The following is a 25,651-nucleotide window of genomic DNA, read 5'->3' as shown; positions in this document are numbered from 1 at the left end:
AAACCAGAACAGCTGTTAGCGTGAGTGACATAAAAGTATATATTTTAGGTGTTGTGAAGCAACTCAAATCACTTAAGAAAGGCAAGTCTTCTGGTCCAGATGGAATACGAATCAGGTTCCTTTCAGAGTATGCAGACACAATAGTGCCTTTCTTAGCAATCGTATACAACCGTTCACTTGGCGAAAGGTCTGTTCCTAAAGACTGGAAAGTAGCACAGGTCACACCAATACTCAAGAAAGGAAATAGGAGTAACCTATTGAATTACAGAGACACATTACTGACCTCAATTTGCAGTAGGATTTTGGAGAATACACTGTACTCGAACATTGACTCACCTCGAAGAAAATGACTTATCGATACATAACCAACACGGATTCAGAAAATATCGTTCTTGTGCAACACAGCTAGCTATTTATGCCCATGAAGTAATGAGTGCTGTCGACAAGGGATCTAAGATCGATTCCATATTCTTAGATTTCCAGAAGGGTTTGATACCATTTCTAACAAGAGACTATTAAATGGTGTATACGACCCGGGGCGCCACCATCTAACCGTCTAGTATTGCCCCGGTACGAAATATCATAGATCCAGGGTTGATGCGCAGATCAGGTTGACTTGTAGTGGGGAGGGGGGGGGGGTGATCTGTGTTCACATTTAGTGACTTTGCTGTTTCCTCTTTGTTCACTGCTGTCATGTCAAATGAAAGAGAGTGGTTTCTGTGGCTGGGAGATATCAAGTGAATTAAAATTCATTCACACAATTACGGAAGATTAAAATATGTCATTAGTTCCAGATTTTAATACAATTTCCACCTATCTGACAGTCAAGCATTAATTATCTTGCAGAACAATGAAGTTACTTTTGTCGCTTTGCTGAAGTAATTCGGCTTTTATTTATCTTTTCCGCTGAGGCAGCCAGTTTGTTTGAAACAAAGTGTTCAAATCCACACTATTGGCTAGTTTCAACTGTTCACTGCATTTCAAGGGCACGTTTTCATCTTCTACAGGGTGTATACGACCCGGGACAACCGGGAGATCTGGGAAAAACCCGGGAACTTTTTCATCCAGGAGAAAACCAGGAAAAACCCGGGAATTTTTTAGAATTCTGGGAATTTTTCATTGTTTTAGTTTTCAGTTAAATTTTTGTAATTTTGACTGGCAAGAACCGTTACTCTAACAAATGATATTACTGTACCCCACAACTGCAGAATAATACTGCAACAATGAAACTTAACGAGAAAAAAAAACCAAAATAACTTAAAATGCAAATGAAATGCGCCATATACGACGACACAGTCCTCATGCAAGCGTCTGCCAACAGTAAAACGTGTCAAAGGCTTTAGGAAGACTTCATAACAACAAATTCCCTCCGATGACCATGAAGTCACAACTGTTTACATTACATTCGTGTTAGCAGTTACGAGCGAGCTCATGCGCATGCGCAGCTGAGTCGTGTTTGAGAAGCCTATTCTCCCGCTTCTGGCTACAGGAATGTGGCTCTCCGCTGTGCAAGCAGTCACAGCAAACAGCTAGATGGTACCGGGAAAAGGGGGCGCCAAATTCATATTCTCAAGGAAAAACTTATTTCACAAAGCGCCTAGCATCCAGCGCACGTTGATCTATCAATCATTTATATGATTTTGAAACGCATCCTTGTTGGTTTCTGAACACATTTTAAGTTCATTTCTGAATGAATCGTAAGTTGGTTTTTGAATGCGTGCGTAGTGTACGTGATGTCTCTGTCAGGAGAATCCTAATCGCATCTAGAAAATAATCTTTCTGCAGACAAAAGGGGATGGGGCCGTACAAGCTGAGCGGAGTAAAGCCGAACGGATAAATGCCAGTCGCTGTCTGATTGGGTTTTCGAATGTTCAGCTTTCTTATAATTCATAGCGAAATCCATAGATTCAGCCTACCAGAATGGAAATAAACGACTGCAGGAATAACAAGTGGGTAAGATAACGTATTATCTTCTCGTTGTATCCAAGAAAATGAAATTTTGACAAACTTTCTGCCCAGATTGCTACACTAGTAAGGTCCAGTTGTACAGTCCCCGGCTAGCAGCCGCTTAAGTTGTGATTCGGAAGTAACGCAGAAAACGTTTTGTACGAATTTGTAACAACGCCTAATGGCAGAACAATTTAGGGGTAACTAAACCGGTGATTCTGGCAGGGTTACTGAAGTTAATCGTCGAACAAATTTTGACAGTGGCAGGAATGTCCACAGAATTGGTGATGACAAGATTGTTAGAACGAGGAAGCAGAATAAACGGGGACATCACACAAATTATGGAAGGACGAGACTATTCCAAATTTATATAAGAATTTCGCAATACTACTTTCTGATCTCATGCTTGAGAAACTGGTGCGTATGAATGAAATGTGAAACTATTTCCTAACATAAAGCTTTTTGCTTGTTGTAGGCCTAATAGGCATTTGATATATGTACTTAGTGAATTATATTCTATCATGTATTAAAAATGACTGTGTGCCAATACAGTCTCGCTAATTTGGTGTGTGTGTGTGTGTGTGTGTGTGTGTGTGTGTGTGTGTGTGTGTTATAAAATTTGCTACAATATTAGAAAGGCCTGTTTTGTTTTATTTAGCATACATCGACAAAATATATGTAATCAGATCCAGAAACCACACCAGTCTTAGCTATTATTTGTATTAACAGCTTTTTCAGTATTAGATAACGAAATTTCGAATTTTCATGCAGCAAAAAGTTTGACCAACTTTGGTGAGGTAATAGATTCTTGTGCAGAAAGCAAAAGCACGCCATTTAAAGCTGTAGCAAGATTAGAGAGAAAAAATGCTAGGAGGTAAGTATTGAAATGTGTACTTTCTTGCTTGTCTCTTGTCTATATTGGTTTTATGCATCCTATATTTTACTTTTGTCACACAAAACAGGAAGTTATTAGCTATTAGGCAATAGAGTCCAAATTTTCTGAAGAGATCTTGTTCTCCCGATTACAAATAATCCCATCCGCTATTAATGGTGAGTTTTTTTAAAAAATAAAGAGGGGCAGGCTGTCAAACTGGCTGACTGGGAGCAGGAGAGGCAGCACAGGACATTTCTGTTTCCACAGTCCTGAATATAGTTTAATGTCATCGCTTACAAAATATACACGTTTCAATTCCACAGAGTGAAATACAGTGACGTGCGATAGGAGAACGCTGTACGAAGAGGCGTGGCACTGCACTTTGGCACACTTAAGGCCAAATAACATGTCTAATATTTTCTCTAACACGTATGTTTTTGTTTCAAATTTTTCAGAATGATGTGTTTTACAAGATGCACATAGGGTAATTTTGAAAATTGGTTTTTTTTAGTATTGACCCAGTTCGCAAATATCGTAGATGCGAGGCTGATACGGAGAGAAGTCCGAGCTATAGTGGGCAGTCTCCACGTGGCCCGTGTTAACGTTCAGTGGTTTTGCTGTTTCTCCTTTGTTTACTCTCGCGTCAAATGAAAGCAAAACGGATATCTTTGGCCGGGAGGTATCAAGTGAATTAAAATACATTCACATAATCACCGAAGGCTGATATACGTTATTAGTTTCAGATTTTATTTTGTTTCCACCTTTCTGACAGTCAAGCACCAATCGCCTTGCAGAACAATGAAGTTATTTTTGTCTGTTTGCTAAAGAAATTTGGGTTTTATTAACCTTTTCCACAGAGGCATCCAATGTATTTGAAACGAAATTTTTAGTTCCACAGTACTGGCTAGTTTCAACTGTTCGCTGCATTTCAAGTGCAAGTTTTCATCTTCTAGCACGTACGGCATTATGCCATAATAATGAACCAAACATAAGATTATGCAGTACTGGTACTCCAAGAAAATTTACATCTGAATCTGGACACACGAATATGCGCTTTAAGTTGCAGTTTAAATGTGCACATTTTAGTATGGTTCACGAAATTCTGATCTCTTGGAGTACCCTGGGACGTCTTACTGCTTTTACAACGTAATGTAAGATCTTTTAATGTTATACGTGTACGTACATACTGGCTTCCTACATAATGATAGCTGCTCAAGCGCGGGCGCCTCTTACCTGGCGCTCTCCGGCAGCTGCTGGAACGAGCCTGTTTCCAGCAGGTCGTGGAAAAATATTGCGAATGCTGGTTTGAAAGGCGTTACTTTCAAAGTAAATATCCTTTAACGTAAGTTGGACTATGCGCGAGGGTGTACCATGGAATTCTTAAATCACAGTGTGTTTGACTCCATTTAAAAATCAACTCTTTGATGACAAGCTATTTAGAAGAATTTCAAACCCTGGAGATCAGACATTTATGTCATCATTAAAAATTTTACTGCCACATTTGTGTGATGTATCTTAAAGTGTAACACGCGCAAAAATCAACATTATATCGAAAGATTAGCTTCTCTTGCAGCTTATTAACCTTTGTGACCAATATTATATGTGGAAGCTTTGCTTTTCTTGTAGCAACACTATGTATATTAATGTAAGCCATTAACTCGTGTGTTACTGCTGCTTAACAGGGATGTTGCTATTGACTGACTACATCACGCGTCCTATGCTCTGAATACTTGCTGTCATGAGCTGGCGAGATCACGTGACATGAGCTGTGGCTGGCTTACAAAAGCCTATCGCAATCTCGATTTCAGTGATTCGGAAAGTAACATGCGGTGTTTGGTGGAATTCCAATGTGTGCTGTCGTAATACGAAAATACGCAACGTACGTGTTGCTGCACATCAAAGATATTTCCAAAATGTGTCTTTATCCCTGAGTTTCGTTTTCTAAAGTGCCGGGAAATTCTACACCCATGTCCAAAACCATAACCATTCAAAGGATTGATAAGTTTTGCACTTCTGAGGGAAAAATATACTGTCACTTAAGACAGAAAGTGTTTTCACGAGGGAGAAAGTGTATTTTTAAGCGGGAAATCCGGGAATTTTTTCGTTGTCCACGTATACATCCAGTATTAATCAAATTTGATACATATGAAGTATTGTCTCTATTGTGTGACTGGATTCTTGATTTCCTCGCAGAGATGTCACGGTTCTTACTGATAGACAGCAAGTCATAGAGTAGAATAGAAGTCATATACGGCGTTCTGCAAGATAGTGTCATAGGCCCTCTGCTGTTCCTGATTTACATAAATGATCTAGGTGATAATGTGAGCTGCCCCCTTAGATTGTTTGCAGAGGATGCTGTAATTTACCGTCTAGTAAAATCATAAGACGATCAATTCCAATTACAAAATGATCTAGAGAGAATTTCTTTATGATGCGGGAAGTGGCAATTGGCACCAAACAAAGAAAAGTGCGAGGTCATCGACGTGGGTACTAAGAGAAATCCGTTAAATTTTGGGTATACGATAAATCGCACAGATTTAAGGGCTGTCAATTCGACTAAATACCTAGGAATTACAATCACGAGCAACTTAAATTGGAATGACCACATAGATAATATTGTGGGAAAGGCGAAACAAAGACTGCGCTTTGTTGGCAGAAACTTGGAAGATGCGACAAACCTACCAAAGAGAGCCTACATTACACTTGTACGTCCTCTGCTGGAATATTGCTGCGCGGTGTGGGTTCCTTACCAGGTACGATTGGCGTAGGACAGCGAAAAAGTGCAAAGAAGGGCAGTTCGTTTCGTGTTATCGCGCAATATGGGTGAGAGTGTCACTGATATGATTCGCGAGTTGGTGTGGCAGTCACTGAAACAAAGGCGGTTTTCTTTGCGGCGAGATCTGTTTACGAAATTTCAATTGCCAGCTTTCTCTTCCGATGGAAAATATTTTGTTGACATCCACCTATGTAGGGCGAAATGATCAACATAATAAAATAAGAGAAATCAGAGCTCCAATGGAAAGATTGAGGTGTTCCTTTTTCCTACGCGCCATTTGAGTGGAATGGTAGAGAAATGGTATGAAACAGGTTCATTGAACCCTCTGCCAGGCACTTCAGTGTGAATTGCAGAGTAACCATGTAGATGTTGATTCCCTCCTGTATAGAGATTCAAGTACTTTCTGCTTTGATTGACCAAGATAATCAGCTGCAGATTTGATCGACTTTGGAATCCACTGAACATTTAAAACCCTCCTGCACCTCAGGCAGGCAACAGAAGCACACCCATTTCCACTCGCAGTCATGGAAGACAGAGAGAATTAGTGTTGAAATTATATCAGGGGCAGGCAACAAACAGAAATTTTTCAATTTTCCTGCATACAAATCATGCGGGTAATAACGCGTAATTTAGCACAGGAAGTACATACCTACAAATAAAAAAATTTTAAAAACGCTACATATAAGATGACACACACCTACATGTGCTACATGCACACTGAAAACATCATCGACAGTGTCGAATTGTATACTTAGTGTCCAGGATAATAGTATTAATAATGCAGCACATGCTGATATCAAAATCAGTATGCTCCGTAGAGAATGTGAAACAAAGCAGAAAAAAATAGAACGCCAAGATGACATGCAAGACTTGGAAAGGTAAGAAGTGGGGAAATGTTTGGGATGCAAACACGCCGGCCGCGGTGGCCGTGCGGTTCTAGGCGCTACAGTCTGGAGCCGAGCGACTGCTACGGTCGCAGGTTCGAATCCTGCCTCGGGCATGGATGTGTGTGATGTCCTTAGGTTAGTTAGGTATACTTAGTTGTAAGTTCTAGGCGACTGATGACCTCAGAAGTTAAGTCCCATAGTGCTCAGAGCCATTTTGTGATGCAGCGTCAAGGGTAACAGCAGCCATGTCTCCGAGCTGATAGTCCGTGCTGCTGGAAACGTCGTCGAACTGTTCGTGCAGATGGTCGTTCTCTTGCAAACGTCCCCATCTGTTGACGCAGGGATCGAGACGTGGCTGCACAACCCTTACAGCCATGCGGATAAGATGGCTGTCACCTCGCCTGCTAGTGATAAGAGGCCGTTGGGATCCAGCACGGCGTTCCGTATTACCCTCCTGAACCCACCGATTCCATATTCTGCTAACAGTCAATGGATCTCGACCAACGCGAGCAGCAATGTCGCGATACGATAAACCGCAATCGCGATAGGCTGCAATCCGACCTTTATCAAAGTTGAAAACGTGATGGTACGCATTTCTCCTCCTTAGACGAGGCATCACAACAACGTTTCACCAGGCAACGCCAGTCTACTGCTGTTTGAGAAATCGGTTGGAAACTTTCCTAATGTCACCACGTTGTAGGTGTCTCCACCGGCGCCAACCTTGTGTCAATGCTCTGAAAAGCTAATCATTTGCATGTCACAGCATCTTCTTCCTGTCTGTTAAATGTCGCGTCTGTAGCACTTCATCTTCGTGGTTTAGCAGTTTTAATGGCCAGTGGTGTATTATTCAGACAACATTCTGCATCACTAGAAATACGTCTTCTCGCCACGGCAACTAAAGGCAGTCTCTCTAATTTAGATTTTTTTCACAGTTTTCGGAAAATATTGAAGTAGCTTTTTTGAATTTGTACTGAGGCATAATTTTACTTTCACTGTGTAAAGGAGTGTTGTCGCTTTTTGAACTTTCACCAGGTCCAGTGTTTAATTTTGACTATGTGAGGCAAGTATATGTGACACCCATTGCCCCGGGGGGAGGGGCGGATTGAATGGAATATCAAATGCGAAGAAACAGGACACCAGTTGCGTTACACAATTTTTATCGAAACTAGTGTGCTCTTTCTTCACATAGACATTCTTCAAAAACAGACGTTGAAAATGAACAAAAATCTAAACGACAAAACTGGTCGCTGCAGTGGACTCGGGGAACTGCTGGCGTAATCGGCGCCCAGCGCTACCAACAGAAATGGCAAACGTTTAGATTCACGACCCAGTTCTGGCGCTACAGCTTGAGGGTTGATGGCGTTTGCAGAAATGAAAAAGCAGGGAAGTCGACGTGAAGTGTTGCGGACAAATCGGATACGTGACGATACCAGACGATGGACCCACGAGACACCTTTCAGTGTGCCACTTACATGCAGTTACCGCAGCTCGCACGGTGGTTGTCGGGAGGCGTGAACATCCGTCGTTTTCCTTTCAGTTCTTGCTCTGAGGGGCATAGCTTGTTGATGTACAGAGTATCCAATAATAAATCAATACTCCAACGAACAGCTCTAAAACCGGGAGTGTACTTACGACGTGCAGCCCATATTTTTATAGGCAGGCACGTTGATGATTTTGCTCTGATATATCCATACTTTCGTCGATACATGGAGAGCAGATAACGGTATTTTATTTTATGTCGATACATCGGATACTGTACATTTTAAAAATATCAATTCATAGGCAAGCTCTATCATTCCGCAATCGACGTCTGTTAAAACCCGTCGTGCGGCCATCAAGACGTCGGAAAGCCTTTCCGAGGAGCCATCTCAGTACAGGTGACAGCGGCGCCAACACGCCGCCCTTTTATACCTTGCGAACGCGATACTGCTGCCATCTGTATGTGTAGATATCGCTATCCCATGACCTTCTGTCAGCTCAGCCTGTCTCTGCCTGGAAGCACCCGGGTGGTTCTACAGCGCAAAAGACCTGCTGTCAATTTGAAATCAGAAACTACTCGAAATTGTACGTAGACGGAATAGATTTTAAATAAGCTAAACATTTATTCAAAATAACTGATGCCTTGTCATCCACAAACTAAATACTTTCCTTAGTGAAGTGTGTTGTTACATTTTAATTAAGAATATAGTCAAATTGTACACCATCGACTGCTAGGCACATTTGGAATGGCTGTTTGAGAGAGGGAGATGAACTGCACAAGCTACATTGGATGATAGGTCGTTGTGTGGTCTGGCGCGCATCATCTGACGTACCTGGGGTTCATGACAGACTCTATCTTTCAGTGCTCCCCGTAGAAGGAAATCGAGTTGAGTCATATCAGGGTACCTGGCTGTACTGCAGCATTCCGTCCCATACAACGGCCGGGAAACTTTCCATTCATTGGTCGCTTTGGAGCAGGGGAGCGTCTGGGCAGCGGCCGTGTTCGATCCACATACACTGTTGCTTGTCCACGGAACTACCTGTAGAAGAACAGTTAGTAAGAATATGTGCATAGATATTTCCATTTAATCACCCCGTGGATGAAGTGAGGTCCCACAATGCAATTTCGTATCGTGCCAAATCATACATTCATAATAAGAGCCTGTTACTTCAGTTCTGATGATTTTCAGAATCGTCTGCCATGCACTGCAGCACAGGAAGACAAAATTTTAAGCCACGTTCGAAATCACGTCCTCAGGAGTTCCCACTGGAGTGTCAGATGGTAAGGGTGGCATCAATATAAATGCGAGGTGGGAGTGACTCTAGTCTGCTGACCCCTCATTCCTTGGCTATACGTGTGGTGCCACTGTGCCAATGGATAGGCATCGCAGCCAGAGCGGCTTCCTCCAGTGCCCTGTCGGCTGCAGCCTTCGCCCTCGTCCTCTGGGAGACGTCGAAGCTGCGTCTTCGCACTGCTGACCTAATAATGCGTGCAAGGGTCTGGCGCGATGAACGACGACGGAAAGGACAGACATTCCTGTTTCGACAGAATTTCTGTGACATTCGCCATATAAAAGCAGCAGTGTAAATTCACCTCATTAGTGTACACGTCTGCATGCAACGTAAATTGTACCAGAAATGACCTGCATATAGACGACACAGTTGCTTGGTAGTTCTGCAGAGCAGACAATTAAACAGTGGAGGGGTCTGGTACAGTGGCGTAGCCTAGCCTGGCCGTGTTTTGTTTACAGCGGAGTACCGTGTGTCTGAAACCTCGTGAGCGAGCGAGCGAGCTAGAGAGTGCCCGCCCTTCCTACCCGGCCACGTCACGAGGTACTTCTACGGGATGTTCCGAAACATGGGGGGGGGGGGGGGGGGCGGCACTCAGGCGAAAACGCTTGCTATTGGGTGGAGCGCAGTGACGTCACGAGGACCCTGACGCGGCGCAGCCGTATGCTTACACGGCAAATGCGCCGCAGCACAGACTCGGTGCCATGTTACTCGTTCATTTTACTTTCGCTTTCGTTCGATACGCATCTGTACAAGTCAAAACAAGGGGCATGACAGGTTTTGTACACATTAACAGTAAATAAATGATGATTAAGTTGGAAAATAACTCGCTCGTTTGATGAAGAAGCAGATATGAATATAGTCTGTTTCTACTGCCGTTTACCAGACGACGATGCAATCCATAACTGCTTCCTCTTTGCAGCACATTTCTTCATTGCTTCCAACTTTGCTTCTTGATTGAGATGCCTAATCCTTACAAATGTTCTCGTTTTTACATAAAGAGTAATAACTGGTTCATGGACCTCAGGAAACTTTTGTTTTGTAATAGAGCACAGAGACTTTACATTTTTTTGTTTACACAGTCCATTTCCGTGAAAAGCAGCAAATTCATCTTCAAACAGCAACACTGTTGTTTTCCCATGCTGGCGTTGGAGTGTAAAGACCACCACGAGATGTAATTGATATCCAGTCTGCAGCATGATCTCCTTCACTTTTTGCTCCTGGAAAGCCCAGTGATTTATCAATGTTGTGGCACTTAAATGCAATATAGCCTGTACTGTATTGTACCGCATCTGGAAGAACATCTCACATTACAGAGTCGTCCCCCATTGCTACCACATCTGTCAGTTAATTTTCTTCCACATTCACAGTTTCTGGGATTCCTTGTAGCAGCTCTTCTTCAACAACATACACACAGAGCTCACTGGTAATGAAACTTGGGGATGCAGGATCCGGGTCGGGTCGACGCCACACTGGGAAGACTCCGTGTTTAATTCTTTAGTAACCGGCGTGTTCCCAGAGAGAGAGAGAGAGAGAGAGAGAGAGAGAGAGAGAGAGAGAGAGAGATCACTTGCATTACCTGTCAGTATAAGGAGACTTACCCTGTTCCTTACTTAAATAGGTGTAGGATTGTTATGAAATATACCTAATCCTCATACCCTAGGAAAAAAACTTTCCACGCAATCTTGATTCAGTCTGTAAGTTAATATATAGCTAACTTACACACTTCTCATACTTCCGAAAAGACCAAAGAGAGACATTTTATTGTAGTTATAAAACCTTTTTGGAAAGGCTACATTCTTTCTTTCTCACCAACGCGCATTGCTGGACAGATATCTAAGAATCTGTTCAAAGTATTTTCTCAAATTGAGAGATTAATTCCAAACCCACTACACAAGGATGAGCATTCATATTTTGGAACTCTAGAGTTCAAGGCATCAAAGATGTCGTTAACGAGTTCAATAAAATTACTTTCAACGTCTTCATGAAGAACATACTTCAAAGCCTGAGCTGTTTGTCGTGAAAATAGTCGCGCTGCCATCTGTACATTCTGCCTTGCTTGTCGAGTTACGTTTAAGTGCGCTTCAGTAATGTGGTGTGTTATCGTTAAGTCACTCTTCTGATGCTTTAAAAGTTCCTGTGTAGCTGCCTTGGATATTTTGGATTCATCAGGTAGCGTAATGCCTGTATCCAAGAAACGGTTCCGTAATAACTTTAACAGGTGTGGTACATCGAAGAAAACCTATACATTCGTGGTGTCGTCTGCTTGATTTACGAAATAAGTTCTCTCTGTATCGACAGACAGTTCCTTCCAAACTTTTATATTTTTTCCGTCCATATCACACGTCACAGCAACAACACCGATTCCTGATGCCTCAACTACCTTAATGATGCTCTGAAGCAAATTACTGGTAATCACAGTGTCGAAATCATAGTAAACTGGTTGTTTCCACTGCTTACACAACCCACGTATCGTGCAAACTTGTACATTGGAATGTGGTCCGACTACTACGTCTTCAGACGAATCGTAACATGTGCGGCCATCAAAATTGATTTCGTCAAATGTCAGAACTGCTTGTCTCTCTCTCTCTCTCTCTCTCTCTCTCTCTCTCTCTCTCTCTCGAGTAGTAAAAGTGTGTGACTTGGCTTTCAATAAATGCAGGATATCTTCAAGAATACCCGGTCTGTGTTTAAATTCCTTCGTCCGTTTCTGAAGGGTTGGCCTGCACGGCAAAGGAATTTTTCGCTTTCGCAAATAAGTGTATGCTTTAGGTGACAGAGCTCTTAAAGTTAATGCATGGGATGTGTCCTCTGAATTCCACTTTACCCTTTTATTTTCGTTTAATAGGCATCTTATTTGCGCCAGTGTAAAACAATTTCACAATACACTATTTACACTTTTGTGCAATGTTGCTTTTTCTTTCACGTCAGATGACTTTTCTGCCCGCTTCAGCGAAAGAACACGTCGGAGATCTTTCGTTTCACTTCGTAAGGCTGCATCACATTTTTTAGTGCCGCTTCTTACTGTGCATTCAATCTCGGCCCTCAGTTCCTTAATTTCCGAATTCTTATTCAATAGTTCAGTGGGTGCATGAACGCAATCTGTACATGTGCTTCGGTCGACTTTCTTTTTTTTCGGTGACACAGTTTCTAAAGCCGTCAAAGCTCGCTTTTGCAAACTTCTTGCTCCACAGCGTTGTGCACGACTTCCGGATCCCTAAGGAATGAATTTAATTTCAATTTTATTATTCCTAAAATTATTTACTGAGTAGGCCTACTCTTCCTAAAATTTTTGACCAAGTACTATGCAACTGCATTAATTTCTCACTAAAAATCAGATCAATAGACAAAAGCGATTATATATCACCGGCATAAGCGGCTACAATAGCATAGTTTGATAAAATGTAAAAATACAATGTAAGAGGAAATACAGTTATACGAACCCATAACCTCCAACATGGGAGTCAGAAACCATACCACTACGCTGCGAAGTCAGCTGGTCAGCATCAGCTATTGTTACAGAAGTAAATGTAAACAAATTACGCGAAATATGCTGATTTTGTCATTTGAACTACACTCCTGGAAATTGAAATAAGAACACCGTGAATTCATTGTCCCAGGAAGGGGAAACTTTATTGACACATTCCTGGGGTCAGATACATCACATGATCACACTGACAGAACCACAGGCACATAGACACAGGCAACAGAGCATGCACAATGTCGGCACTAGTACAGTGTATATCCACCTTTCACAGCAATGCAGGCTGCTATTCTCCCATGGAGACGATCGTAGAGATGCTGGATGTAGTCCTGTGGAACGGCTTGCCATGCCGTTTCCACCTGGCGTCTCAGTTGGACCAGCGTTCGTGCTGGACGTGCAGACCGCGTGAGACGACGCTTCATCCAGTCCCAAACATGCTCAATGGGGGACAGATCCGGAGATCTTGCTGGCCAGGGTAGTTGACTTACACCTTCTAGAGCACGTTGGGTGGCACGGGATACATGCGGACGTGCATTGTCCTGTTGGAACAGCAAGTTCCCTTGCCGGTCTAGGAATGGTAGAACGATGGGTTCGATGACGGTTTGGATGTACCGTGCACTATTCAGTGTCCCCTCGACGATCACCAGTGGTGTACGGCCAGTGTAGGAGATCGCTCCCCACACCATGATGCCGGGTGTTGGCCCTGTGTGCCTCGGTCGTATGCAGTCCTGATTGTGGCGCTCACCTGCACGGCGCCAAACACGCATACGACCACCATTGGCACCGAGGCAGAAGCGACTCTCATCGCTGAAGACGACACGTCTCCATTCGTCCCTCCATTCACGCCTGTCGCGACACCACTGGAGGCGGGCTGCACGATGTTGGGGCGTGAGCGGAAGACGGCCTAACGGTGTGCGGGACCGTAGCCCAGCTTCATGGAGACGGTTGCGAATGGTCCTCGCCGATACCCCAGGAGCAACAGTGCCCCTAATTTGCTGGGAAGTGGCGGTGCGGTCCCCTACGGCACTGCGTAGGATCCTACGGTCTTGGCGTGCATCCGTGCGTCGCTGCGGTCCGGTCCCAGGTCGACGGGCACGTGCACCTTCCGCCGACCACTGGCAACAACATCGATGTACTGTGGAGACCTCACGCCCCACGTGTTGAGCAATTCGGCGGTACGTCCACCCGGCCTCCCGCATGCCCACTATACGCCCTCTCTCAGTCCGTCAACTGCACATACGGTTCACGTCCACGCTGTCGCGGCATGCTACCAGTGTTAAAGACTGCGATGGAGCTCCGTATGCCACGGCAAACTGGCTGACACTGACGGCGGCGGTGCACAAATGCTGCGCAGCTAGCGCCATTCGACGGCCAACACCGCGGTTCCTGGTGTGTCCGCTGTGCCGTGCGTGTGATCATTGCTTGTACAGCCCTCTCGCAGTGTCCGGAGCAAGTATGGTGGGTCTGACACACTGGTGTCAATGTGTTCTTTTTTCCATTTCCGGGAGTGTATATACTAGCTTTAAAATAGTCAACATATCGAGAATACTTAAAAAAAACGGCTATTTCTAAGACAAATGTACCTATTATATCCAGGAGGGAAAGCAAATACACTTGAGCAACATTATTTATTGCCTGTACAATATAGCGAGTCATTCACTCCCGTAAAGCAATATAGTAATGTGTGAAAAAGCATTCCATTTATGTGATTTCGTTTGTATTACGGTAATTTTTCAGTTTCTATTATTGAAGGTGTTATGTATATGCAGACGTCTTACCCTTGCGTTTGCATTACCGCTTTCCACAATTTCTTATCCACGCCAGTTCGGAAAGTTTATGCAGGGGATTGCTGCTGGTAATAACTTCTTTCTTGAAGGTAACCCTAGAAGCTCATTTCTCAAATCCCGTTCACAATCTTCTGGCCGATAGTGACCTGACCACACACGTGCAGTTTCCACATTCACTGTGTCCTCGCGTTTGCATCGAACCATCCATTCACGTCGCAAGTGCCCATCCTTGGGAGAAACGTGACAAGTAACGTCCGTCGTCGTCCGAGCACTGTTAATGCAATGTGCCACGGCGCAGTTACAGCGACCCTTGCTCGTGGCTGTCTCAAAACTGAATGCACGGCACTGCAGCCTCCTCTCCGTGACGTCAAGGCGCGCGAGGGCGTCTGCGAGTTTTTTTACTCGCTTGGTGCCGGAATGGCCTGCCTGCTTTTCCTATACGCCTCGGTTCCGAAATGCCGTGCCGGCGTTTCCGCGGCGCGCGCCTCAAATCGGTGGCGACGCACTGTGCAGACCCATCCGGGCAGCGTTCATTTTTAGGTAAGAGTTGGCACCACTGCGAGACAGCACACGATAGCCATCTCCCGAAACACGACATTGTGGAGTAAATTACATCCACACAGGAACAGAAATCAAAAGCCAGGGTTGCTACATCTGTTACGAATATACGTCAGAACGCCTGTTCATCTGAATGCATTTTCGTCTACAATTCCCTCCTAAATGTATGGATATATCCCGAAGCGATTATAAACGAAATGTGGTGTAATTATACCGGACAACTGAGGACTTGCTCTTCCATTGTGTTTGCTCTAAGAGGTAAAAGTTCCCCTTGATTGGGTGGATTGAAGCGCAACCATTCTTGTGATACGAGTAGTGCTCAGAAGTAACGGGAAACTCGCCATTTTACGCGTTTTATTACTCAGATTCATACGTCCTTTTTGTCTTTGTGTGTACAACGTTATGCGTATCGGTTACTTAGTGTGTTGTCAGGTGTTAGAAAGGATACTGGTATTTTAAGAGTATCTGCGACTATTTGTTTACTGTAAAAACGGATTACCGCATTTGTATTAAAATTTGCTATGAGAACGGATTAAAATGCATCGTGGTTTTAGAAATATTATATACCGCTTTTGCTGAGTATACTACGAGTGAAATAGGTGTTTACGACTGGTATAAACCTTTAGAAGAAGATGAGGATGACGAGAAGGTCATAATAGAAGACGAACTGAGAGTTAAACCAAACGATGCGTAAACCAACACTCGATCGACTCGGTGACAGACGGCCAAGACCACTGAAATGTGTTAAGTTTCTGACAGTGATCTCCGGTTTTGACAGTACAGTGCACCACGACTCCTTGTCCCAAGATGAAACGGCCAGTGGGCAGATCTTCTCACCAGCTCAACCCCGATGGCTTGAAGCAACACGGAAAGGTGTCCCGCTTTGTGGCGGAACAGTTCATTGTTTCTGCACTGCGATAACGCACCTGCTCACAGTTCGTTGCCAGCTTGTGCATGTTTGGCTAGAAACAATACTGTAGTGATGTCCTTGGCCCCATGTTCGCTCCATGTGACATTTTGTTCTCAAAAATCAAGACAAACCTTAAAGAGCTGTCTTTTACATAAAAGATGACATTCAAACTGCACCTCTGAGAGAACTAAACGCTACCATAAGGATTGTTCCAGAACAGTTTTAAGCATTGGAAGAACCACTGGAATAAATGTATAATATGTAATAGGAAATATTTTGGTGAAGACGACATTGATGTAGACCAATAAATAAACCCAGTGTTGGATACAACATTCACCGCTGTTGCTTCCACTATCATATTGTCCATTTCGGTGCCAACGTCACGACCCTGTCATAGTCTTCTAACAGGAATGTCGTTGGTTCACCACCCAAGTTTCGTCGATAGAAAAGAGTTCTGTTAATTTCCTGACTTGTATCAAGTATTTGCATCGCCAGTCAGTAATGACTTCTCTCGAGAGAGACCTTTCCTTTACTTAGGTCTGTTGCAAGTAAATCGCATTTCATGCAGTGTCTTACGCTAAACAGCTTTCTTCCAAGGAAAATAATTTTTTTGTTTTTACGGCAACAACTAATTTGTGTAATGTCAGCAGTAGTTTTTAGCCATACAAAAGTCCCTATGGTTGATCAAATTACCTATTTTGAGAAGCTGCCTGCAATGATGGATTTATACTCCAAATTTCGTAGTGCACTTTCTTGGCGGTTCTGGCAAACTGTGTGGTTTATTTTCGGTTGCCTTTCTGATGCGTCCAATAGCGGCAAGGCTGAGTTGTGTGTAAACTACAATCCTTTCTTATTGAGACGGGCAACATTAGCCCCCAGTTCTTTCTGTGCCGACTCTTTAATACAATCTGTGATTGCAATAGAGGTGACTGAGCCATTTTTACCCCAAAGATCGCAATTCTTTGCATTGTGCAGATTTTCCTGTGATGTGGTGCGCTTGTCGATCATCTCTGAATAACATATTCGTACATGTCCACAGAGCATTTCACACGGTGGATTACTGTCGACTGTTGAAGAAGATAGAAACGTGTGGAATAGGTTCCCATGTATGTGAGTGGACCTCAGCTCTTACGTGACAGAACCCAGTATGTTGTCCTCAGTGGCGAGCGTTCGCCAGAGGCAGGAGTTCTCCAGAAAAGGGTGGTTGGACCGCTCTTACTGTCTGTATACATAAATGGTCTGGTGGACAGGTATCTGCAGCTGTTTGCTGACTGTCCCCTAGTGTACAGTAAGATGTCATCGTTGAGTGAGTGTAGGAGGACACAAGGCGAGTTGGACAAAATTTCTAGTTGCTGTGACGAATGGCAGCCATCTGTAAGTTGATGCAGGTGAGTAGGAAAAACAGACACGTAGTGTTAAGGTGTTCCGCTAGACACAGAGGTGTCGCTTAAATGTCTGAGCGAAAGTTCGCAAAGCGATACGAAATGGAACGAGGTTGAGAGGACTGCGGTAGGGAAGGCGGGAGGTCGACTTTAGTTTGTTGGGAGAATTTTAGGAAAGTGTGGTTGGCCTGTAGATGAGGCTGCATGTAGGCCGCTGGTGCGACCTATTCTCGAGTACTGCTAGAGTGTTTTGTATCGGCAACAGGTATAATTATAGGAAGACAGCTATAGGACTGAGAGCTGAGCTGCTAGATTTGCTACCGGTAGTTTCGAGTGACGCAGAGGTATTGTGCAGAAGGTTCAGGAACTCGAATCGGAATCACTGGAGGGGAGGCGACGTTCTTTTCGAGGAACTCTGTTGAGAAAATTTAGAGAACTGTTTTTTGACGCTGACTGCAGAACAATTCTAGTTGTGGCAATGTACACTTGAGACAAGGCGTGTGAAGATAGGGTGAGACGCACTGTTGCTCGTACAGAGGCATACAGGCAGTCGTTTCTGCCTCGCTCTACTTGGGAGCGGAACGGAAAAAGCAGATGACTGCAGTCAGTTGAGAACTTTTTATGTGTACCAGTTACTACTATTGTTTCATACGGTTGCTGCTCCACCTACATTGATTATTTTGTACTGAATGCAGCAGTTTTATTACGTCTGTAGTTTCTAGTTGGTATTTCAATTGTCTTTGGAGCTTCTTACTGGCTCTCTCGCTTGGGATTAGCCTTTAACTTGCATCAGCTGTGGGGAGAGGTTCCCGCGACATTGGTTAAAGTTCAGCAATGCCAGATCTATACAAGTATTTTGATATTTGTAAGTGAACATGCAATAATCAATTAACACTGAGTTTTTCTATTTCTTACAGACACCTGATTTCTTTCTGGCATGATCTAATTTATGCATAGCATTAGATACAGGAAATACAGTACTTTTTTGAGACTGGTATAAAGTTACGGTTTAAGTGTTTGTAGTACTACTGAAAGAGAAATTTTACTCGGAAGCAGCGTAGCTGGTGTACACTTTAAGTTGACTTAGACCTTTTTAAGTATAAATGTAAAGTTTTACGCCTTCTGTAGTGGTGTGTAACTTATTTTGTGTCCAGAATTTTCAGAAAATGCAAAAAGTTACACAAAGTTAACATGAACGAGTATAGTAGTTGTGCAGGATACCGCCTGCCACAGACCATATGGTGGGTTGCAAAGTTTGTAAGCAGATGGAAATGAACGTTCCAGTGGATGTATCTCTTGTTGCATGCATGATTATATGAGCACATGTGACGATTATTATGCAGCAGGTAGTTTGTGTGTGTGTGTGTGTGTGTGTGTGTGTGTGTGTGTGTGTGTGTGTGTGTCAGGGAGAGCCGACCTGGTGCCCGTGTTGTATTTGAAATATTCGACCGACTTATTGTGTACGAAGCAGTGACTTTTATATTTTTTGTCGGTAGGTCAGGAAATTTCCATGTTACTGGTCTGAATCACTTAGCTGTCTGGTGAGGAAATTGTATTTCAGTACTTGCAGATGCGTTTAGTTTCCAGTGTTTTCTTCCTAAGTGATTGAAGGAATTGGTACGCAGAGAAGGTAGTTTTGGGGTGTGTTTGAATGTAGATGAAGGGTTGGGTAGCAACTGCATGCCGAGGTGAAAGGAGGCGGATCTGTGGAGTGAACTATGAGGAAATGTGCCAAATGAATTTAAGAGATGGAGTGCACCTATTTTTAATGGGAGATGGGTGAAGTTTCTGATTATGGGCTAGTTCTGTGCATCTGTCTGTAATACGCTGGTTAACCCGTATCGCAGAAGCGAGATTTCTAGATTTGTGACTTGTCGCTCGGAAGAAGTGTATTCAGAATTGTTGGCAGTTTTGCGGCTGTGACAGTTTCTTTCATTTGGTGTGTGTGTGTGTCTCGATAGTAGAGAGTAAGTGTGTCGATGTTTTGTGCAGGAGCCTTTCTGATGCAGAGCGAGGCAGGAGGCTGAGAGAGGCGGCTGAGTGGGGGGCGGTGGAGGAGGTGCGGGCGTTGCTGGCGGTTGGGGCGGACGTGGCGGCGAGGGGCTGGCACAAGTGGACCGCCCTGCACTGCGCTGCAGGGAGAGGCGACGCGGCTGTGGTGCGGCTGCTGCTCTCTGCGGCGTCCGACCCCAACGCCAGGAATCTGCTGGGGCGGACGCCGCTGCACTTGGCGGCACGGTGGGGGCGCGCAGAAGCGGCGGCTGCGTTGCTGCAGGGCGGAGCCGACAGGGGGGTGAGGGCTAATGACGGGAGGACCCCCCTGGACTTCGCCAGGCGGTACGACCATCACGAGATAGTCGAGATGCTAACAGGGCGTTAATACGTGCCACTAGAGAAAATAACATGTACTTCATTCTACATAACATTAAAATAAAAAATTGAAAAATGAACGCTTTCTCTATTCATTTCTACCTTTTGCAGTCCACACAATTACTCCAGTAACACCACAACTACTGCAACAACAGGAGATATCTGTAAACCAACGTGACAAACCTTCCTTTCGAGAATTCACTACGTAAAACATTTCACAAGCAATTTCTGCAAAAGCTCGGCAACAATTGACAAATACTCCATCATTCATAAACTTCACTTCTCTCTCCCTCTCTGTCTTGCGTTTCTCTTCCCATATACAGTATTCAAACAGCTTACAAGAATACAGCCGACGTCTCTCACAACCGCCTGTATTTCGAAATGTAAACACCCAATCTCTTCCAAGAGACAAATGCGAGAATACCGGTTGTTGTGCGTTAATGTTAGTTCTTTGCACCAGTCTCCTACATTACCTAATTACTGCAAACCATTTGCTAGCAGTGTCTATGTTGCTACGTTACATCACTGCGAACTGCACCATACTCAGATTACTGGCATATAAGCTGTTCACTTAGAATGTACCTTCACTTCCGACTTCACACTGAATTCACTTCTGTGCGTGCACCGCACAAGTACTTTCCACGTTTAACTGTAATGTCACATTGGTAGCAGTGCTCACACCACATCATGCTCACACCATCTGCAGCCTTCTTGCCAGCTCACCTTCAAATAAAGACAATTGAAGAACCACCTAAAATCATTCCTCTCCCACACACCTCGCTCGCTGCTCTTAACAGAAGAAACTACCATCTCTCAGGGAATTATACTCAATCACGTGAGACATGGAGCGATCACTGGAATTATACGGCAGTTTCCCAAAGTACAGTTTTGCATCTCTATAGGTGTTTTGGAAGCAGACCGCATTTGGAACATTCATTCCCCTCTCTGCTGTGATACAATTAGACTTTGCATACCCGTCCGTGCATGTGTGACCAAAGTGACAGACTGCATTCTGAACAAGAGCTTCTGTGGCCCTCACGTGGCGGCGTTACACACGGAAGCTCCTGAACATTCTCTGTGAGGAAGCAGGGACGCCAGAAGGCAGTACTGACTTGGTGAGTGACCTCCACGGCATTGATGAATACTTCAGGCTCTGCCAGTTGATCCTCAACATAAATAAATGTAATATACTGCGCATACACAGGAAAAGAAATCCACTACTGTACAATTACACTACTGATCACAAATTGCTGGAAACAGTAAGTTACCTACAGTAAAATACCTAGGAGTAACTGTCCAGAGCCACCCTGCGTGCAATGACCAAAAATACCAATTGGTAAGAAACTGCGATAGATATTTTCTCAGCGATTCCACAATCATATGTTTTGGGCTCCTAAATCCAAATTTCGTGCTTCCTGCCCTGTAGTATGTCGAGTTCACAACGAAAGCCTCAAAATTTTCCGACTTTTCTCAGATTTTCATTTATTTCACAAAGACCACGTGTTTCTCAAAGTTGAAACCCCAACACAAAATTAAATTGGACAAACTCGTCTACAACATGCAGCAATCAGCAGTGATTTTCTGACTGCGAGTGGTGACCGCGCTAGAGCGTCCTAAAGAAACGGTGACTCCCCAAAATTCGGATCGCGCCTAACGCCATTCACCTGTTGCACTCTGCTATTACGGCACTTTGGAACGGTGTGGCACGCGTCAGCAGACGGAAAACAGCCCAGAACTCCACCTGTGTTCTTCGCATCGTCAAACACAATAGCACTCACGGCAGACATCCGCTGTCGAAACGGACGTCATATATTTTGAAACGTGTTCGTATTTCTTTAAACTAGTGCTTGTAAGTGTGTGGTTGGTATCTGAGAAATTGCTAAAATTTATTTTGATATCGAAATACGTAAATCTCATTCCAGTGCGACAGAAAAGTGTAAAAATTAAATTTTGTTCTGAAGTATTTGAAGCACACGCTACACGATGCGAAATCCAGGCTAGCCGGTACATCAAACAATTCGCCTGCGAGAGAGGAGGTCGTTTTCAATGTAATTTATTTATACCATTTATCTACAAAACAGATAACTCAATTTAAAATATTGGTCCTGAATATTGTAAATCTTTATCTTCAGACTTGTAAACAATAACTGCACCAGATCTGCTATCGTATTTATAGTGCAAATGAAGATAAATTGTAACGCATCCCGTTTTGTGTCAAAACTGCTCCAAAATTCACAAGATAACGCCTTTCTGAAATAATTTACCGATTCGGAAAGTCTGAAATGATAATTTCACAGATACATTCTGGTGTGTGGCGGAGGACAGTTTGAGTACCACAGCTGTTCCGGCCTTTTGCTGTTGCAGTCGCGATGCTAGAAATATCTTTGAACTACTCGTCTATTAAGAGCTCTGAATGGAAAGAAAGAACATCTGGGGTGCATTTCCTCGCCATGTTACAGTTTTAGGTGGAACCTTTAACCTGCCATCTCTGCAGTGGGCGACATAGGTGGCTTAGACTGTTGGCAGGGCCAGGGAATCGTGAGAAACTGATCCAAGTGCTTTACTCAAAAACTACCTCAGGCCATTAATCTGAGAAACGGGTCGTGAAGACAGCATCTTGGACTTGCAAGTGACAAATAGACCCGAACTTTTCGAATCTGTTAGGGTAGAACGGGGAATCAGCTATGACAAGAGCGTTACAGTGTCACTGAATACGACCGTAACCATAAATAGAAAATAAGTTGGGAATATTATTGTGCTTAGCAAGAGCGACGAGAAACAGGCTTCAGCTTTCCTTTCCTTTCCTTTCCTCTGCAGCAGCAACAGCGCGGGTATCAGTGGAAGCAGTTGAAGAGCATTGTGAAATACGCTTCAGACAGGCGTGTACCGAGCAAATGCGTTTCAAGCCCGGTTTCGCAGCGACGAGTTTACGGCACTTGTTTTCATTTAAGTACGCGTCTGCGCACGCGAGATCACGAGACAACAAAGAAATTTCCGAGATCCGAATTTCATCGATGAAAATGACGCCAAAGAAACAGTTGTTTCTGGAAAGAGCACCATATCTGTAACATATTGCATTACTCTCTACATAACGAAAGCCTGTGTAAACATTCGGTCTTGTCTCTTGGGCGAAAACGCTTACAACACTGTTATTCACGTGGAAAACAGCAACAGGTGGCGTCATTCGCGCTTCAGAATTCCCGTCGTCAGACTGCCCGCGCATGTACTAACCCTAAACATTATTCCGATAACAACGTCTGTTACTATTAGTGCGCTAGATGATTTAATACAAGATGTCGCGTTTGATGTATTATTTTTGCAGCAAGTCTCAGCGGCAGCTGTAGGGACATCAGCTGGCTTTCAAGCTGTCATTACTATCGATCCAGAAATGAACAGCGCAATGGGGGATCTTTCGAGGGATGGGTTTACACCTGAAAACGTCCAACTTTATCCCAGCAGACGTGCAATTGCATGTTCTGTCGCTGAGACATTCCGCTTAAATATTTACGCGCCATCCGGGACTGACGTTACACATGCACGGTCGGACTATTTTTTAATCAGAATGTCCCATGTCTTTTGGTTAATGTGTGTATGCGAAGCACACGCTACACGATGCAAATTAGAGGCTAGTCAGTACATCGAACAATTCGCCTGCGAGAGAGCAGGCCGATTTCAGTGTAATTTGTATATGTCATTTGTTTGCAAAACAAATGACTCTGATTAAAATGTTGGCCCTCAATATTGTTCGTCTTCATGTTTAGACTTCATTTACCTGTTTGGAACCTCTTAAATGATATATTTTCACAGATACATTGTGACAGTCACTGTACCTTGCGGTGGACATGAAGATTGATTCTAACTAAATTTGTTGGCCTAGGTGTCCGAACGGAACGCTCCTCTGTTCTGTAACCAGTTACTATTAAGAGAGTGACGGAGCTGTCAAAAACGTACGGTACAGGTCCAGCGCGACAGCTGTCTGGAGGCAGAAAGGGTGCCAGCATCACAGAATCGGCAGAGGGATTCGATACGCCCGCGCATGCGCAGAAGTACCCGTTCTGCTTCTCGCTCGGGTGGCCACCGGCCAACTGCAGAGTTTCGTAATGCAGATTTTGCGCCTTTTGCGGTGAGTAACTCTTCACGAACACAGTAACTAAAAGATGTAGAAAAAGAGTCGGGAGGACGAATTGTGACAGGCGTTGTCAATGTGGTCACCTCTCTAAACCTCTGCACACCCTCCGCATCAAACAAGAGCTGCTAGGGAAAGATTTTTCAGCGATCAGAGTCCCGTATTTTCTGAGACAGACAAAAAAAAAAATGGTTCAAATGCCTCTGAGCACTATGAGACTTAACATCTGTGGTCATCAGTCCCCTACAACTTAGAACTACTTAAACCTAACTAACCTAAGTATATCACACACATCCATGCCCGAGGCAGGATTCGAACCTGCGACCGTAGCGGTCCCGCGGTTCCGGACTGAAGCGCCTAGAACCGCACGGCCACCGCGGCCGGCAATTCGCATATACTTATTCTTAATTGTCACATCAAGGAAAAAGTTCTTTATCAGTCGTCCTATATTGATTTTCCACTTTAACGAAATACAAGACTTGACTGTTCTTTTATAAACCGAAATAACAACTTCTGCCAAAGTGAAACAAAGACTGCTGTGTGCGCATTCACGCCAAAACGGTTACAAGTAAGTCAAAGATTATGAGTCTCACAGAAATGAATACACACAAGAACCGTATCACTGTAACACATCGATACATCGGAGTACCTATACACTAATAAAACCAAATGTGAATATTGTCACAAAAATATGTCTGTTACTTCGCAGAAAAGCAGTACGATATTAGTGGCATCGAGAACTGGGGTTGGAGTGCCGTAATGGTCACGTAAATAAAGAACCATTACAACACGAAAGCCAATTACGTATACAAATTATTTATAAAAAAATGTAAATTAATTTAGTTGTGTATTGCGATATTTTTTAATAAATGCATTTCAGTTTGTTTTTTTATAAAACATAAACCAGTCCAATATTCTTTCTACCTACAATAAATACTGCTGTAAAACCTTTTTATTTTTCTTGTTTCAGCTACAAACTTGCAATAACAGTGTAAACTTAAGTGAAGTTGGTTACTATAATGTGTTACTTGATTTTAAAGTTTAATGTACAAGGTTAAAACGGAACAAGTGCGACGATTTATCTCTAACCGTTCGTGAATTTTGATTTTTTAGGAAAACGACAGAAAACCCCAGTCTGACGAGCTAGAATGTCGTTAAGAGTCCCAGACTTCAAGGTGTTGACTTGTTGCTCCGGTGAGAGGCAACAAGGCCAGGCTGACTCGATTACGGGGCCAGCGTGTGTGGGCGGTGGTGTTGTGACGTCACCACAGTGTGTCGGCAAGAGGCGCCTGCCGCGGCCTTCAGTTGATGACAGACTGAGGCAAAGAAACTGCAGGGAGACTCACTGAGGCCTCGGTGACGCGACACAAAATAACAACTTTTTTCTTTTCCATTATCGTCAAGAGAACTGTAACATTTTCAATATGTCGAACGTAGTATTGAAAGTCTAAACCAGATGTAATCACTTACCAAATGAAAGGAAGAGGTACTGATTTCTGTAAGTTTCATAGCGTCCTTTTGGGCAGGGCATTTCCACTTTGCAAATAAAACACAGTTGTTGACAGAGAAAACGGTGGCAGCCAGAACACATTCATGACATGCTGGAAAATAACAGTGCTATTACTACAATTCATGTGGGGCTCTGTAGAAAACATCTGAGGCAGCAGAATGTAATGTTTAAAACGTTAACCAGATGTAATTTGTTATAAAATCAAAGTAACAAGTACTCATGATCCCTACTTCTCAAAAAGATTGTTCGAGTAGGGCATCTTCCATTTGCA

General features: G+C 43.7%; 1 protein-coding gene across 2 annotated transcripts in view; it reads left to right on the top strand.

The window, feature by feature from the left end:
• Window positions 1-19,777, top strand: part of LOC124554112 (ankyrin-1-like) — a 78,103-nt gene extending 58,326 nt beyond the window's left edge. For both annotated transcript variants that reach the window (XM_047128179.1, XM_047128178.1), the window contains exon 4: window positions 19,367-19,777. In XM_047128179.1, the coding sequence (XP_046984135.1) occupies window positions 19,367-19,754 (388 nt within the window). In that variant the 3' untranslated portion in view covers window positions 19,755-19,777. The remainder of the gene's footprint in view (window positions 1-19,366) is intronic.
• Window positions 19,778-25,651: the final 5,874 nt, after the last annotated feature.

Source organism: Schistocerca americana, chromosome 11, assembly GCF_021461395.2.
Source record: "Schistocerca americana isolate TAMUIC-IGC-003095 chromosome 11, iqSchAmer2.1, whole genome shotgun sequence".
NCBI classification, from domain to species: Eukaryota; Metazoa; Arthropoda; class Insecta; order Orthoptera; family Acrididae; genus Schistocerca; species Schistocerca americana.
This window is presented reverse-complemented; position numbering and strand designations above follow the sequence as displayed.